This window comes from Orbicella faveolata, unplaced genomic scaffold (genome assembly GCF_042242905.1).
Source record: "Orbicella faveolata isolate gen_17 unplaced genomic scaffold, um_ofav_v1 contig_25, whole genome shotgun sequence".
Classification (NCBI taxonomy): Eukaryota; Metazoa; Cnidaria; class Anthozoa; order Scleractinia; family Merulinidae; genus Orbicella; species Orbicella faveolata.
In genome coordinates, this window is record NW_028301553.1 from 8428102 (window position 1) to 8444071 (window position 15970).

The following is a 15970-nucleotide window of genomic DNA, read 5'->3' on the forward strand; positions in this document are numbered from 1 at the left end:
TAATACAGAATTACATTAAAATACATAAACTGTAAACTGCAGTGCAACAAATTCTTTCCCCTATGACACTTCATGATCATAATCAGAATTTTATTTCATAAACGTCATCAAAATCTTATTTAACAGTTTGGTGAGAGATACTAATAAGTTATCTCTCTAATAAATTAATAGATTAAAATTCATTTTAATTTTAATTTCCTATAAACTTTGCAACTTGTTTTCATCAAAACAGATCTGGCATTTTTTTTGTAGAGTTTTGTTCACTAAACTCCCGGCAACTATGCACTGTACAATGAGTTGAGCTCAAAAGAAATGTTTCCTCCAATCTAGTAGTGTTGCAAAACTTTCTTTTCTGGAGTTCTTTAGGTGATGTGCAAATTCAGAAAAGAAAGTAAAAAACAACAAAAATAATTTGTATAAAAAAGGATATGACCAGTTAAAAATATTGGTCATGTATCTCCAGATCATCTGTAGAATGTCCATACTTTTGCATATAGTTGTTCACTGAAATCAATAATTTATTGGTTTCCTCAAACATAATTATCTGAATCCCTGAGTTCCAGGAAAATATTGGTCAAAAGTAAACTTTCATGTATAGAGGTGACAAAAAATTTGAAATATGGAGGACAATTAGAAGTAGCGAAATACAAGTTTGTAATGTTACTGCTAAAATACACTCAGTTGAACCCCGCTATCTAGAACTCTCAAGGGAAACGAAAAATAGTTCAAAATAGTGGGAATTTGAAATGGCTGATAGTAAATGACTGAAGATCACTGGCCTCATTTACCTCAGATTGAGGTAACAGGGAATTCAAAATAACTGAGTTCAAGTCTGACTACAGATGATAGAAAACGATGGAAAACAAAAATGTACAAAAAATTGCATAAAGTGTCAGCTAAAATGTCAGATATGATATGTAAGGTAAAGTCGGTGTCAGGCCAAGTTATCCATAGGGCTGGAGCTTATCCCACTTTCCTTGGCATTAAGCAACTACAGGTAGTTCTAAGTATTAATGTTCTTCTCCCCCCTGGGAGGAATGCTAGTGCATTGCAGGTTTACTCCCTCCCCCCTGCATTAAATTTGCAAGTGGCGTGCCCATTTACATTACAATCCTAGGTGGAGAGAGGAACTCAGAGTAAAGTGGCTCGCCCAAGAACATAACACAATGTCCCTTGCCAGGGCGTTAACCCTGACCATTTGATATGAGCTCCAGCATGATAATCTTAGGCCATTGCTCCTCCACAGGTGTGAAATGTACAGTGTATAATATAATGGCTACTTTGACTTGACATTTTCTATCACCATCTACACGTTCAATACCAAACGTTGGGATTTGAGTGAATTCTGATAGTGCAACCTTATTTTAAAAACTTTGTCATGGAATTCAGGAAGCAATAGCAAAAAAGGCAAAGCTGTGGTGAGGAACAATACAATTTTTCTTTCAGCAAAAGCTGCTCAAGCAACTTACAAAATAGTTTTGCTTCATGGGTATTCTAGTTAGGTCCTTTTGAAGAAATCTTTCTCTTCCCTTTTTCTTCGCTCTTCCATTCAGCTTGAATGCAAACAAACTCACTGTAGTCAATTTCTCCATCTTTGTCAGCATCCAGTATGTCAATGATTTTATCCACCTCGTACTGTGTCATCCCAACGTGTGATTTCCGCAGACCTTCGGCAAATTCCTTGACACTCACTTGCATGCTGCCATCATGATCTAACTTACGAAATAAGTCAACCACAAGTACATGTTCCTTGGCAATGTAGTTACGGAGAAGTGTACCTGGGTCGGGTTCTTCTCGTTTGCTTCTCACTTCAGGTGTCTCATCTGTGATGATTTCAACCTGCTTCAGTTTTCTCAATTCATCTGCAATTAAGTTGAACTCCTCTTTAACGATGACGCCGGTGAGGTCAATCTTGGATATTCTACTGTCTCCATTTTTGACGATGGAGTTCAGTATGGCACAGGCTCCATTGTTTTGCAGGTTGTTCTTTGAGAGTCTTAACACTTCAAGTGATGAATTGCTTTCTAAAGATCTTGCAATACTAAAAACTCCTGTATCTGAGATTCTATTGCAACTTAAGTCTAAAACTTGCAGTGTTCCATTTTCAAGCAAAGCTGCAGCTATCGCACGTGCTCCATCATCTGATAAACCATTCCATGCCAAGTTGAGAGATTTAAGCTTCACGTTTCCTCTCAGTCCTTTGGCAAGGGCTTGTCCTCCTTTCACCTGAATATGGTTCCAACTAAGATCAAGCTTGCACAAGGTGATATTCTCATCCAGAACCTTTGTGAAGAACTCACAAGCTTTGTTAGAGAATTTATTGCAGCTCAGATCCAAGTTGCTTAGTGTGTTGTTTACAAGCAGTGATTGGCATATCACATCAGCATCTTTGTCATCCAGGGAATTTCCTGCAAGTCCAAGCTTTGTCAATGTATTGTTCTCTTTAAGAGTTTCTGCTATCTCAGCAATGGCTCCTCGACCAAGCTGATTTTCTGACATATCCAGCTCCACTATAAAGTAGTTTTCTCTTAATAGCTTAGCCATGATTGCGCCTCCTTCCTCTCCGATTCCGTTATCCCTTATGTTCAGGCTTGTAACTTTTGTGTTATACAAAAGTGCCAAAGCCATTGCACGAATACCTAGTGGACCAAGGCCATGATGCATCATGGTAACAGTTGACTCAATCATGTGTCGCACAAAGTAGGAAGCTGGAATGATGCCGAGTTTCTGACAAGCCCGCTGATAGAGAGTACGTCCTGTGGGGTCATACTGTGGCTTACACTGAAAGAAGAAATCTTATTTAATTAATTACAAGAAATTACTATGGACACGTGTAACGTGACATCTGACTCCAGCTGAAAGCCATCTTCCTATGTTCTCTGGTATAAATCTACTAGCATTCTATCACAAGTGCCGTCCTCTGATTGGTTATGCTTCTCACTATATATTCTGTCATAGATAGTGAGTAGCTCAGCAGTGTGCACTAATATTAGCAAACTCGTGGCCACTTCTCGCATTTTCAGTGTCTGAAGAGAATTTAGAAAAAGTTTTGAATGACTAGTAGATTTATACTAAGACAATTAGATTATTCACACTTGATTTCTATGCATGATAGTTGACCTCTCATCAACCCCCTTTATTCATAGCTGCACCCTCATCAACTATCATGTGATAGAAATCTCGAACTCATAATCTAGTTGATAAAAACAGGGAACTCTAATATGGGGTCTTTGATAGGCCTGGGGTGGTAGAAAACACTAATTAAAAACACTCTGGAAAATTTGCTTTTTCCACAGCAGTTACACGTATTATTTTCTCTATCTCTTTCACTTGCATTTCAATAAATTTTCTTATGCCTCACAAGCAGTTGCCAACTGATGACTGTGTCATTCACAAGAGTGTCACGCAGGGATCTCATTAAACTAAGAGCCAGGCACCGGGTAAATTGACTGGCTGCGAAAACAATTTTGCGCGCTTGGTTTGACCATCTAGCGGAAAGTTATTCTGACTTGTAAAAAAGTTCAGTGCAAAAAATTTTACCCGCCTGTGAAAACCAGTTGCCCTCCTGGTAAACATGTTAATGAAATCCCTGTCACGTGTACAAAGTGACACACAAAAAAGTCCCAAATGTTTCATTTTTGCAAAATATTTTAAAACAAACAGTGGCACAAGAAAGCAGAGCTCAAAAGCACTCATTTGAAAGTTTGCACCCTAGCCTTTCATCTGTCACAAAATTAAGACATAAGCTAATAGATAATACCATGTGACATGTTTTGTTACACGTAAACTAAAATGTTATTGCATTTTGGCTATAGAGATGTTTTCAATTTAGTGTTTAAAGTAATCAGACATTTACATTGTACTTTGGTTTTGATTTTGGTTTTACTACGATTTGAGATTGGCTATGTAGTCTACAGTTAAACCTGTAATAAGTGGACCCCATATTAAGCGGACACATTTTTTCCATTTTTTCTTTTCCCACATTCACTGTAAAAAATACCTGTATTGAATGGACACCACTATTAAGTGGACGTGGACAGCTTAAACTTGACTTTTATGGTAATTTCTATTTGAAACCTGTATCAAAAAGTTTGCCGACAAAGAGCTGTCACAGAAATGCAGAAAACCTTCAAATAATTCAAATATCAATATAGATACTGTTGCTATATATTTAAATCACTCTATTGCCTCATATACTTGTCACTGTTTATGGAAAAACAGTATTTCAGAGTTATCAACCATTCACAAAAATGCTACTTGACCCTTTCAAGGTCTTTTAATACTTAGCTCTTATTAACTGAGCAGGAGGTCTGTATGGGAGAATCTTGACCGAGGTCGTGAGTACAGACTGAACACAGTGAGGTCTGTACACATGACCGAGGTCAAGATTCTCCCATACAGACCGACTTAGCTCGGTTAATAAGATGTTTATTATATGGCAAAGAAGAAAACTTTAATTCATTTAATGTAACTGGTTTGCTGACATCTTGCTTGCGAACGGCAATGAGCTTAACTTAAACCTGCCAAAATTTGCTCGTCCTCTTTACCTCTTTTTTTTTGTCATCAGGCTTTTTGGCACTTCCATAAATGATTGAGAAGAAAATAAAAGAAAATGGTGAACATTTTTGTATTTTAGTTTGCTACTTTTTCAATGCAAAATGAAACCAGTCTACAGATGCCGGTCTAGATGGGAAAATCTAGACCGCGGTCAATATCGATTTCAGCCAATCAAATTCGTGAATTCGGTAGTTCCCAGTCCTTGTGAGACACAGCCATATAATAATGACCAATATTAATAACCATTTTAAAACGAATTCTGAGGGAACCTGCTGTCAACGGACACTCTGTATTAAGCAGCCACTAGCACGGGTCCTGGGGGTGCCTGCCTAATACAGGTTTGACTGTAATTAGTAAGTAATTGGTTTGGTTTTGGTTTTACGCATTCAATTGAAAACTGTGCTAGAAGAGTTAATGGATCATGTGCACTGCATACTAAAAGCATCTGTGGTCGAGTGTCAAACGATATCCTTGATCGATACTCTAGATCAACCCTCGATCGACACCCAATTGATACTCCATCAACACCTCAGTTGACACTTGATCAACACTCCATTGACAACTTGGCCGAGAGCCAACTAATTTTTGATCAATGCTTATAAGTCTGGCAAAACTCAGCCAGCTATCGACCAACTGTTGATCAATTGCCAATCAGGTGTGGAAAGAGTATTGATCAAGTACTTATCAAGGTGCCGAATGAGGGTATCGATTGATACTCGACCGCGGATGCCTTTGGTACTCATGATCTGAGTTAATAACATGTTTTGTACAAGCTTGGTTACCTCTTCACACTCCAGGTCAGTTTCCCATCCATCAGAATCATCGCTGTCCTCACTTGCAATGGCTGGAGATACAGCCCCATGTTTCACATGATCAGTGTTTGGAGTGACAGACAGCGTCACAGAACTTAAGGCTTGTAATGTCTTGTCAACTTTCTTCACTGTTGCATTCCGTGCATGCATTGCCCTAATGAAAGCAAGTAAAGTCTTGTTAAATGCTGATTATTTTGGGAAACCCTTTATGCTGATAATTATTGTCTGGGGCCATTTGTTAGCTTGGTGAAAGAAAAACTATGACAAGTTGTCATCTGGAAGGTGAAATAATTGATCCTATGCAAACATCCAGATCACAATAAAAGAATGTCTAGGGCAAATTGTTAGTTTAGTAGAAATAAAGCTATCAAAAGCCTTCATCTCTAAGGTGAAATAATTGATCCTGTGCAAACAACTTTTGACTGTGTTCTACAGTAAAGTGAGGTGTGATTTTTGCATTTCAATTAAACATGAAACTTCCTTACTAGGATACTACCCAAAACACCTTTAACCCTGCAATGGACTAGCATCCCATCCAGGGGGGAGTAGAACTACTCCTAGTCGCTTCATGCTACCGAAACCCGGATAAGCTCCGGCCTGATGGGCCACTTGGCTTGCATGCAGACTTTACCTTTACCCAAAACACCAACTAAAATTATCCCTCTCTATAATAATATGAACAATGTAGCTTGATAAAGGACCATGAAACCATGAGAAACAATTCACTCAGCCCCCCAAAAAGCAGTGACGAGATTTCGTTTGGAAACAAATCTTTGTTTACCCTACCGTCTACTCCTAATACGTACATTGCCTCAGAACGTTCAGTGCATAGCAAAATCAAAATAATCCGATTTTCTGATTTGAAACGCATTTAATTGTTTACTCTCACAATATTTCATTCCAGTTTCAAAAGATGTTTTGCATTTTTGTTATCGAATTGTGAAATTTTCTTCCTTCGAGAAAGTTGAATCACTTAGCATTTAGCATTAACTGGAAAACAAGCTCGTATATAAAATACCTAGTATTTGTGCCCACGAATTGAATGAGCTCGTCATTTCAAATCCTTTGAAGTCTTAACGCATGAACAATGTTCTCTCACCTGAACTGCCGTTACCATAATGATTTCACCTTAGCCCAAATATTTACCCCAAGATCTTTCCGAAAGCATTGGCATTTGAAAGAAGTAAGAATTGAGGAACCGTGTTAAGTTCGATATAAACTCGATAAAGCTGACTTAAAGTTCGTTTACGTGATCGATTGTGTCGAAGTCAGCGTGACGGATTCACCACCTTTTGTGAAACAAATTCGACCGCTTTTGTTTCAGTCAAGATATAATCCACGGCATTGATACCTTCGAAGAAGAAAAACTCACGATAATCTGCACAAAACTGCATTTAAGACAAGATAGATTAGTAACGGGTAAATTGTCTTCAACGCAGCCACGGAGCCATTTTAAAAAGCTTTAACGTTATTTGGCCGCCATGTTACAAATTAATTATTGAGAAGTTCATAAAGCGAAACTTTTGTAACATTAGTCATACGAGCAGACCTTACCAAATCCTAAGATGTCCACTGTGAAAATCTAACTTTCAAACACCATGATCTCTTAACGTGATAGAATATTCAAGATGACCACTGATCTTTTCCAAAATCAGGGAAATACTTGGCAGGTCCTGACGAGTCTTCGCGAGTCATTTCCATGACAACGTTTTATCCCTCGGGAATTTGCTAGGCACCAAGCTGATTTAAGCTCTACATCTGCGATCGGTTTCTTCTTCAGTAAAAATCAATCAGAAATCCTTCCTTTACATCTGGTGAAAACGGAATATGCACTTTTATCTGACTGTTGGAAGCATCAAAAACATTACAAAGTCTCTTTGAAAAGGCGGGATCTCGCGGGATTGAAAGCTCGTTTCGGGACGCTGTTTTGCAGATTTGCGAACATTTGGCGGGATTTTTAATCACCACTCCATGCGCAGACGCAGCCTACATCTGGAAGGTACGGATCGAGTTTTTTTCCCATCAATTTATGGTCCAAGCGCAAGGAAAAATGAGGATCCGTAACTTGCAGTACGAGCGAAGAGACGAGGTTAGTAAGATGTTTATTACATCTCTACTATACTGTGTGTCTGCCGGGTTCGGGAAAGATTTCTATTCACACGGAACGGCTTCAAATTTCTGACGGATGTCGAAAGCAAAATGAGTCAATTTGTCGCTAGCAGGTTTTAATACATATTATTATATGACTAGCTCCGTGAGCGGGCAAGATGAATCAAATCCTGCGCTGTGATTGGCTACCCGAGCAGGCAAGATGGAGCTATCTTGCCCACTCGGGACTACCCGCCGTGTCCCGCGAGAAAAATTTCCCCGAAAGCCATATAATAAATCCTTTATTGACCAAGCTTGTTTGGTCAAGATGGCTGGATATTGGCCTCATTCTTTTTTTTCGAGTTTATGGACCTCGACTCCGTCTCGGTCCATTAACACGCAAAAAAAGAACTTGGCCAATATCCAGCCATCTTGACCTCACACTTGGTCAATAACCCATACATATTTTAGAAGTAAAAGAAAGTTTTAAACTTTTTCTTGCTGTAAAAGTTAGGAACACTTGGCAATAAATCACGAAACATTTTGACAACAAAAACAGAGTAAATTTTGGCAGATCGTACATGCAGTACAGTGGAATGCGGCCTGCTAAATTGGCCAATCACAGCGTGCTTACCTGAGAAATATAATAACGTGGGTTATTTATGGGTAAATCTGTTTGTGACGCAAGGCTACTCGGTGTAAGAGCATTACCTTGTTTACGTCATGTGTGTGGACAGTATGTGGCCTGATGTGACTCGTTTTCTGGGTTTATGGAGTAGAAACAGCCTGCAGTGAAGTTTATTTCTCATTGTTTGTCACAAGTCTGATAAAATTCTACCTTTCTGCTGAATTGTGGATTCCTAACAGATTGGATCAGATGCCAACACATACATTTTCAACAAGCACCGGAGTCAAGGCAATCATGTATGTTGCTGAAGGCAATTTCAATACTGTGGTTCTTTTGTCTCGATTTCACAAGAAGACTTTTTCTATGGCCTATTACATGCTGTTTTCTTAATACGTGTGCATGGAAGTAAACTTTTACATATTCGAGCAGGTTAAGTAGGCTACAGGTAAAGTATGTATTCTTATCTTTCAAACACAGAGGGATTTCCGCTCAAGGCAGCGGCGTGCATGTAACTGAACAAGCAGCTGAGAAATCTGCGCTGCTAAGTGATTCCTTTTGAGACTGTTACCTTAACTTGGTGGGGAGGCTGGGTGGTAGGGAGGTTTGCAATCAAGAAATAAAAATCATATAGCATCTAATGTTTAGAGTATCACTGCAGCAGGAACATCTTTAGTTACGAGGCTGCATTCACCCAATCTTCCTGAGTAGTACTCTTCTCTCTCTCCCCCCCCCCCCCCCCCCCCTAGAGCAGGAGAGAGCAAGAGACCCTGACCAGGGGATCACCAGCCAAAAACAAGAACATCAGGAGGGGTCCCTTACGATGATTATTCTCCCTCTCTATCTCTCCAGAGGGTGACAAGATAAGAAACCTTAGAAAACAAGGCTGATATTAATTATCCATGAAACACCAAGGGTTCATAATGCTTTGGTAACATGGTTTGAAATAAAGAATCACTGTAACATATTAACTATAGAATGGGATGCCCCCTTGGCACATAATTTTGGTCTCCAATGGGGTGCAAGCAGTCTCTCTTGCTTGAAAATTATTCTGCTAACAGTCTAGGGTGATGCAAAGGCACTTCTTAATAATAATAATAATAATAATAATAATAATAATATAATAGTAATGATAATGATAATGATATTAATTAGAATATTTAAACAAGGAGCCCAGCTCACTATAAAGTGCTCTTCAGTGGAGCCCTGTATATTAAATAAATATTAAAAATATTAAATATTAAAAGTTAAGATTTTCTTTATCATATTTGATGTTGAATAGGGTATTTTTGCCATATTTGTTCTGAAATAGAACAATTCTTTGCCACTTGGAGTCTGAAACTGATAATTTGAATGAATTCCTTACCTATTTCTGTACCTGAGTTGATCATCTTACAGTTGTGCTGTAGTTGACTTTTAGCCTTTTTTTCAGCACTATATACAGCGGATTCTCGATTTTCCAACCCTTTCATTTTTCTGACCTCCTGATAACTTGAACTAAAAGTCACCTCCCCCCCTCCACCACCTCCCAACCCCATACAGTTGGACACTCATTCTACCCACAATTTCTCAAACCACCTGATTGTTCAAACCAATTTTGTTTCCCTTGGAGGTTTGAAAAATTGGGATTTGACACTACCTATGCAATTGCGACTTGTTTGGCTAGTTGAGCAGTGTCATGCAACATTTCTTTTCAGGTTACCAGCACTTACGCATTATTTAAAGCCCTATTTAATGCTGAAAAATCATGATAAATATTAGTCTACCTACACTTCACTTCCAGTAATTTTTGGAGCCTACATTCCTGGCTAATTTAAGCTAGTGAGGGCAATGGAAACCACTCCAAAAATGATGAAATTGAGCCTGTAATCCACCCTTATAATTTTTTTGAACTTATTTTTATTACGATCATTTTTTCACACAAAATGCATACACAATTACATAAAAAGTGGAGTGAACTTTTTTATACAATACTGTATAAATTTGTTTTTCGACAAGTGAAAGAAGTACATTTAAATTTGATTGAAGGGAAGAATTTTTTCTGTTTATTTTTATGAACGTTTTTGGGGCAATTTTGCTTGGCTATTAAGATCACTATTTGATAAGTACTCTAGTTAATCATGGCTTTCACTCTTGAAAGTGAAGGTTTTATCAGTTTTAGATCTGATCATTGATAGATTAACTGTTTCAGTGGCAGATCCAGACTTTAAGCTAAGAGGGGGGGGGGGGGGGGCGGAGGGAGGAGCAGTTTTGTTTTGCTTGCGCTGCCAACTTTTCTTCCTTCCGTGATTACTTCTTTTTCACCATAAATAGGGGGGAGGGGCTGGTGGGCCCCCCAGGCCCCTCCCCTAGATCTGCCACTGTGTTTAACAACAAAAGATCTTTCTTGAGAGTAACAAAAACTATGCTAACGGCAATAAGGTTGTTGAGATTTGTGAAAAAATATTTTAATGAATAGAAACGGAAAGCTGTTGCATTTCACGGTGTAAAATTAGATGCTCAAGGGATTCTTCTAGCTCAGTCAAGGTATTTTGAGTTATTTTGGCCACGTACAAAATTGCCTTAAATTGAAGGAAACCTGAAAATAATAGTTCACTAAGATAGAAGAACACCAAAGAGATAATAAAGAACCACGAAGGAACAAGGATGGTCAAGGATGGAGAAGATTGACACGGATTACAAACGACGAACTTGAAAGATTTAGGTTAAAATTTTTGAGATGCGCAAACCGTGAAGTACCTCCTTTAAACAAAATGTACATAAAGGCTTAGATGCTAGGCCCGTTTAATTAAAACCTTAATCGTATATATATAATTCTATACCATCCCTTATCATGCTGATTACAGCCTGTCAGCTTAATACCACCTGTTTGTTTACATGCGCAGTTGGAATATAAATTCTCCTCAGTAATTGCTACACATTTTCTTCACTGTTTGTTGTGAGAATTTGGCTGTACATCAGCCCAACAGTTTTCAAACACGTTATTGTTAACAAGTTAAAGAACAATCAAATGCTCTAGACTTCGTTGACGGCAGCGAATTCCCCGTAATCGATTTCTCCGTCTCCATCTTTGTCAAGAAGGCGGATCAGCCTTTTGAGCTGCGCGTCTGTAAGCGGCACTTTGAGTTTTTTTAAACCCGTGAACATTTCTTCAGGGGACACGCTTTGCGTTTTATCCTTATCCAAGCAGTTGAAAAGATCCACCGCGCGCAACCTTTTCTCCGACAGGAAAGTCTTCAGCGCAGTCAACAAGTCGTTTTTCACCCTTCTTCCGGGATCGTTGTCCTCGTTGCCATAGGAACTAGCCAGGGAGCCTCGTTTACTGTTGTTGTGGCTCGAGGCACCATACGCAATCTGGAAAGCGGGCCGGTTCTTTGTAAACTCCTCCAAGAGCACTAAAAAGTTTTTCTTTACTGTGATATTGTCCAGGTAAAGCTCTTCCAAAGCTGAGTCAGCGTTAGCGTTGAACGCTTTAATGAGCGTGTAAGCGCCAGTGTTTCCGAGAGGATTAAATCCTATTTTTAGAACGCGTAATGTTTTATTGATCTGCAGACCTTTCGCCAAGCCTAGCGCCCCCTTCTCTGTGATGCGGTTGTGGCTCAAATCCAGCACGAGGAGTGTGTCATTCTTTTTGAGCGACTCACCCATGGCCTCAGCGCCTTCATCCGCGAAACCATTCCAGGACAGATCTAAGATCTCTATTGAGCTGTTTTCTCTCATGCTTTTGCAGATTGCAATGGCACCTTTCAACCTCAAGTGATTCCAACTTAGGTTTAGCTCGGTAATACTGTTATTTTCCGCTAGAGCCGGGCCTATTAGCTCTCCGCCTGCTTCGCAAAAAGAGTTCTGACTCAAGCTGAAGAATTTAATGCTTGTATTGCTCATCAAACCGTCGGCAAGTGGTTTGGCATCCTTGTCAACAAAGTTATTAAACGAAAGATCAAGCCATTGCAAGTACTTGTTTTGCGCGATAACACTCCCCATCACTCGCGCCCCATTTGAGCTCATCATATTCCCAGCAAGGTTCACCCACTTTATGAAACAGTTCTCGAGGAACATCTTGGCGAAACAGTCCACCCCTTCCTCGCCAAGATTGTTCTCTTGTAAGTCGAGTTTCTCCACTGTGGTGCTTTTCACAAGCGCCTTGGCGAGCGCTCTTCCACCTTGCAACCCCAGGCCGTGATGTGCCAACGAAATCTCCGCAGTGTGAATCGTATCAACAATGGCAGTGACTGGCGAAACCCCAAGCTTGCGACAAGTTCTCAGATAGGCTGATTTTCCAGTGGCATCTGCTCCTCTGCGGTTCTTGTGTGTGTCTTTTGAGGGCGCCTCTAAATCAGTGTCCCAGCCGTCGCTGTTGCTGTGTTCGTCAAAAACGTCGTTCTCAACCCCTTCGTTACTTTTGTCTTCGTTCTTTAGCTCCATCAACGTTTCGTCAACCTGTCGAACGGTGTTCTCAAACCGAACGGTAAACGTCATTTTCGAGGGCTCACTTTCCATTTTGGAAGTTGTCTCACGACTCATAATTGTTTTTTCTGTTGAAACACGCAGTTTTCTGAGTTTTCCGGTTTTTTTCTCTTGCTTCTGATGAAAGCACGATTCTCTTCTTTCTGGCTTTTATTCTAGTGTTGTTAGCTTTTGTCTGGATAACTATCGCTTCTACCACCAGCCAAGCACCAAGTGTATTTCAAGTTGTCCTTATTAACACGTAGATCTGTAGTAATAAACTTAGCTCAATAATTAAGCTCAAAAGCTTTGTTCCTTAATTACGTAAAGGAAGGCCTTTGGGGATCTAAATTATCGCTTTGTACATTTGATTATAGGTCTTTACATAAAGCGACGACCATACTAGTGAATGATAGTTCACGTTATTCTTAAAAAAATGTACACCAGCAGCTAACTTTGTTCCTCGTTGGTTGCGTGAAAATAAACCGCCGCTTTTTAACGCCCTTGCTCGTGTAATGGGTGAGAAGGAAACAACAAGCGAGTCGCCATCGCCCCGCTACAGCCTTTCTGTTACCAGTGGAAATGTGTTTACACTTTAAATGACCAATATCTCGTAATTAAACTTTGTAAATATTGGCTATTCTGTTCCATAATCACACATCCTTTATCTTTTGTATTCCCTTTCCCTGATTAATTTTCTTAATGAGGCATTTCCTTTTTGCAGGGAATCGAATAGGCAAAGAAGCTAAAAAAGAAAATTTCAATTGTTTTACAGGACCAACAACTATAAAAGGATGCTTAACGTTTCAGAAGCAGTTTTGATAAGTTTTTTTTCCAGTAATTTCTATAACGATACCGAATAAACAAAATCCTTAATTCACTATTGGCCTTTTAATTCGTCCATTTATTTGGGGTCACGTTGTCCTAGAGATGAAGTGAGTGGATTGTCTGGCAACGAATCAACTATTGATTCTGATGCGACATACCCGGATGGAGGCAAGGCCGCAAAAGGCCCACTGGCCCAAGAAACTAATGCAAAAGTCGTTGCCTTATTCCCGCATGTAAGTCACGTGACTGTCTACCATCAATGGTTGGTTTTCACTGGGGTACTGCAGAACATCGCTTCCAGGGTCTAGACAAGTGACTCTGGCATATCGTTATAAAAAAATCTAGATCCTACCAGTCCATGCACTGTGATTGGTGGGAAGTCATGCACTAAAACTTAATCGCAATCTTACTTAAAGACATTAAATTAAAGAGCGTTTATTTTATGAAGGAAAAGGAAATTGAAAAGGTTGATTTGTTCTTGTTGCCTAAATATGAAAAGACGCGTGGGAGTTTCAGAGGAGTCGGAAAGCCACACATGTCCACCAATGGTTCTTATCCCGTCAATCCTCCACTTGTATTGCTACCTTAACTCCACAGACAGAGACACGGAAAAGGCTGCAAAAGCTTTGTACAGTCGAACCTGTGTATAAAGGCCTTGTATTAACCGGCCACCCTCTATTAAGCGACTAGTTTTCGAAGTCCCGATTTTTCGCTCATACAAACGCTGTATTTGTTACCTGCATTAGGCGGCCACCCTATAGCAGTCCTATGTTTGTCTTCCTTGCTTATTTTTACCTGTATTAAGCGGCCACCTTAAAAATAAGTCACATGTCATTTTATGCGGTATTTTATTGTGTTTAAAATGCGATCCATCATCACTATTTAACAAATAAAGAAGCCCAAGCCGTGTATTACACTGATAAAACACGACGGGCATTTGGCAACACGAGGGAAACGTAGAAAACATGAGCCACAGGCGAGTGTTTTCTACGTTTCTCGAGTGTTCACAGTGTTTTATCACAGCGTAATACACGGCTTAGGCTTCTTCATTTGCTTTATGATATGCACGTAATGTGGTGAAAAACAATAAAACACGCTTTTTCTATGTTTTTACTCTGATAAAACATGGGATTTCGACCAATCAGAGCGTGCGCAGGGTCCTATCTATATTATAAAAAGAAAGAACATGAACAAAGCTACTCTAGGCTGATAATCGGCCGTTTAGCATCGTTAACACTTTCCAGATGTCCGCGATGTGTTGAAGGGAGCGAGGTTAAAAATCAATCTTGCATGTCACTGGGTGAGGCCTTTTAAAGAAACAACTGTTTCTGAATCATTTGTTTGCCGGGATAACAGACCTGCCACAACCGCTAGACTACCAAAATGGGAAAATCGTCGACCCTGAGAAAGTCTACCCAGCAAGTTGTTAAATCTTGAATAATTCGTGCGATAACTTGGGAGGGTTTGAGACTAACAGCATGTGACAGTCAAACCAAGTGAAGCGTACCCCTCGAGATTACATTAATGAATTGATTATTTGAATATTGAACCCGCTAATCATTTCAAGAATGCAATAATGAATAGATTATTTGAATATTGAACTCGCTAGTCATTTCAAAAATCAATATTAAATTGATTTTTTTGAACATTAAACCTATTAGCCGTATTTTTGGAACGACTAGTGGGTTCAATTTTCCAATAATCAATTCATTATTGCATCCTTGAAACGACTAGCGGGTTCAATATTCAAATAATCAACTCATTAATGTAATCTTGAGGGGTACGCTTTACTTGGTTTGACTAAATTATTTAAAAAGTAGTTAAAAAAAAAAGAACGTTCTCTGGTTTAAAAGATTAAAACATAAGCTTTCGTCTATCAGTCTATATAGCCTTTAATGAAAGAAAATGTTGGCGCGCGAATGGAAAAATGACAAAAAAATATTTCCATTCGCTGACCAGCATTTTCATATAGACTGATAGCCGAAAGCTTAAGCTTTTAATCTTTTTAATCAGAGAACGCTTGTACTACTATTAAATATATCCCGTCCTTGTTACAGCTCTATTTTTGATCGTAAATTATGTTAAAATCTCGTCTCCTACGCAGCCACTCTTATTAGTTTGTCACGCAGTCCCCACCAAAACGTATCGTGACGGCCCAAATAAGGGCCAAGAAAAATACTGCTACTTCAGACGCATCACGCAACTGGTTCTTACTATTATTATCCCAAACGATCTCGGAAGCAAATACTGTCATAAACAATTGCTGTTAGCATCGTGCTTCGTTCTTTCAAAGGCGTTCTTCCCTGGTAAAAGTAATTATTTTTCCTTCTCTTTCGTGTCACGCCCCTCCCCCCCCCCCCCCCCCGCCCTTTCCAGTGTAATGAGCAATACATCTAAATTTTTAAGACATGAAAGAGTAGAAAGAGTAGGAAACATCAATAATAAAAACAATAATAAGCAGTAACTCATCGACAGAACTGAGACAGCAGTTCATATACTTCGCACCGAATATTTCGGTCGTCACGCAACGCCGATAGCATAGACGTACTGCGTGACTGAGAAGAATACTTGCGTGACGTTTGGTATTTAACGCAGGTGAAGAAGACTGTAGCTC

The 15970-nt window shown here is 39.4% G+C and overlaps 2 protein-coding genes across 3 annotated transcripts; both read right to left on the reverse strand.

Moving 5' to 3' along the window:
* Positions 1 to 73: 73 nt before the first annotated feature.
* LOC110050358 (uncharacterized) lies at positions 74 to 7051 on the reverse strand. 2 transcript variants are annotated; one of them, XM_020756274.2, is made up of 3 exons: positions 6924 to 7051; positions 5340 to 5523; positions 74 to 2781 (listed from the first exon to the last, which is right to left on the reverse strand). In XM_020756274.2, the coding sequence occupies exons 2-3, from the start codon at positions 5517 to 5519 to the stop codon at positions 1495 to 1497; spliced, it is 1467 nt and encodes a 488-aa protein (XP_020611933.2). In that variant the 5' UTR covers positions 5520 to 5523; positions 6924 to 7051; the 3' UTR covers positions 74 to 1494. The 2 variants fall into 2 exon arrangements, with proteins under 2 accessions (XP_020611933.2, XP_089149432.1); XM_089293306.1 differs by lacking the exon at positions 6924 to 7051 and adding an exon at positions 6469 to 6528.
* Positions 7052 to 10849: 3798 nt separating this feature from the next.
* On the reverse strand, positions 10850 to 13091 carry LOC110050356 (uncharacterized). The gene has a single exon (XM_020756273.2). It carries the CDS (start codon positions 12604 to 12606, stop codon positions 11098 to 11100), a length of 1509 nt encoding a protein of 502 aa, XP_020611932.2. The 5' UTR covers positions 12607 to 13091; the 3' UTR covers positions 10850 to 11097.
* Between the last annotated feature and the right edge of the window lie 2879 nt (positions 13092 to 15970).

Bases quoted from the DNA above. Each gene is read 5' to 3' on its own strand.
- LOC110050358 (XM_020756274.2), bottom strand. From the start codon at position 5,519: ATGCATGCACGGAATGCAACAGTGAAGAAAGTTGACAAGACATTACAA. The intron at 2,782-5,339 runs GTAACCAAGCTT...TTCTTCTTTCAG, and splicing joins CTGACCTGGAGTGTGAAGAG to TGTAAGCCACAGTATGACCC.
- LOC110050356 (XM_020756273.2), bottom strand. From the start codon at position 12,606: ATGAGTCGTGAGACAACTTCCAAAATGGAAAGTGAGCCCTCGAAAATG.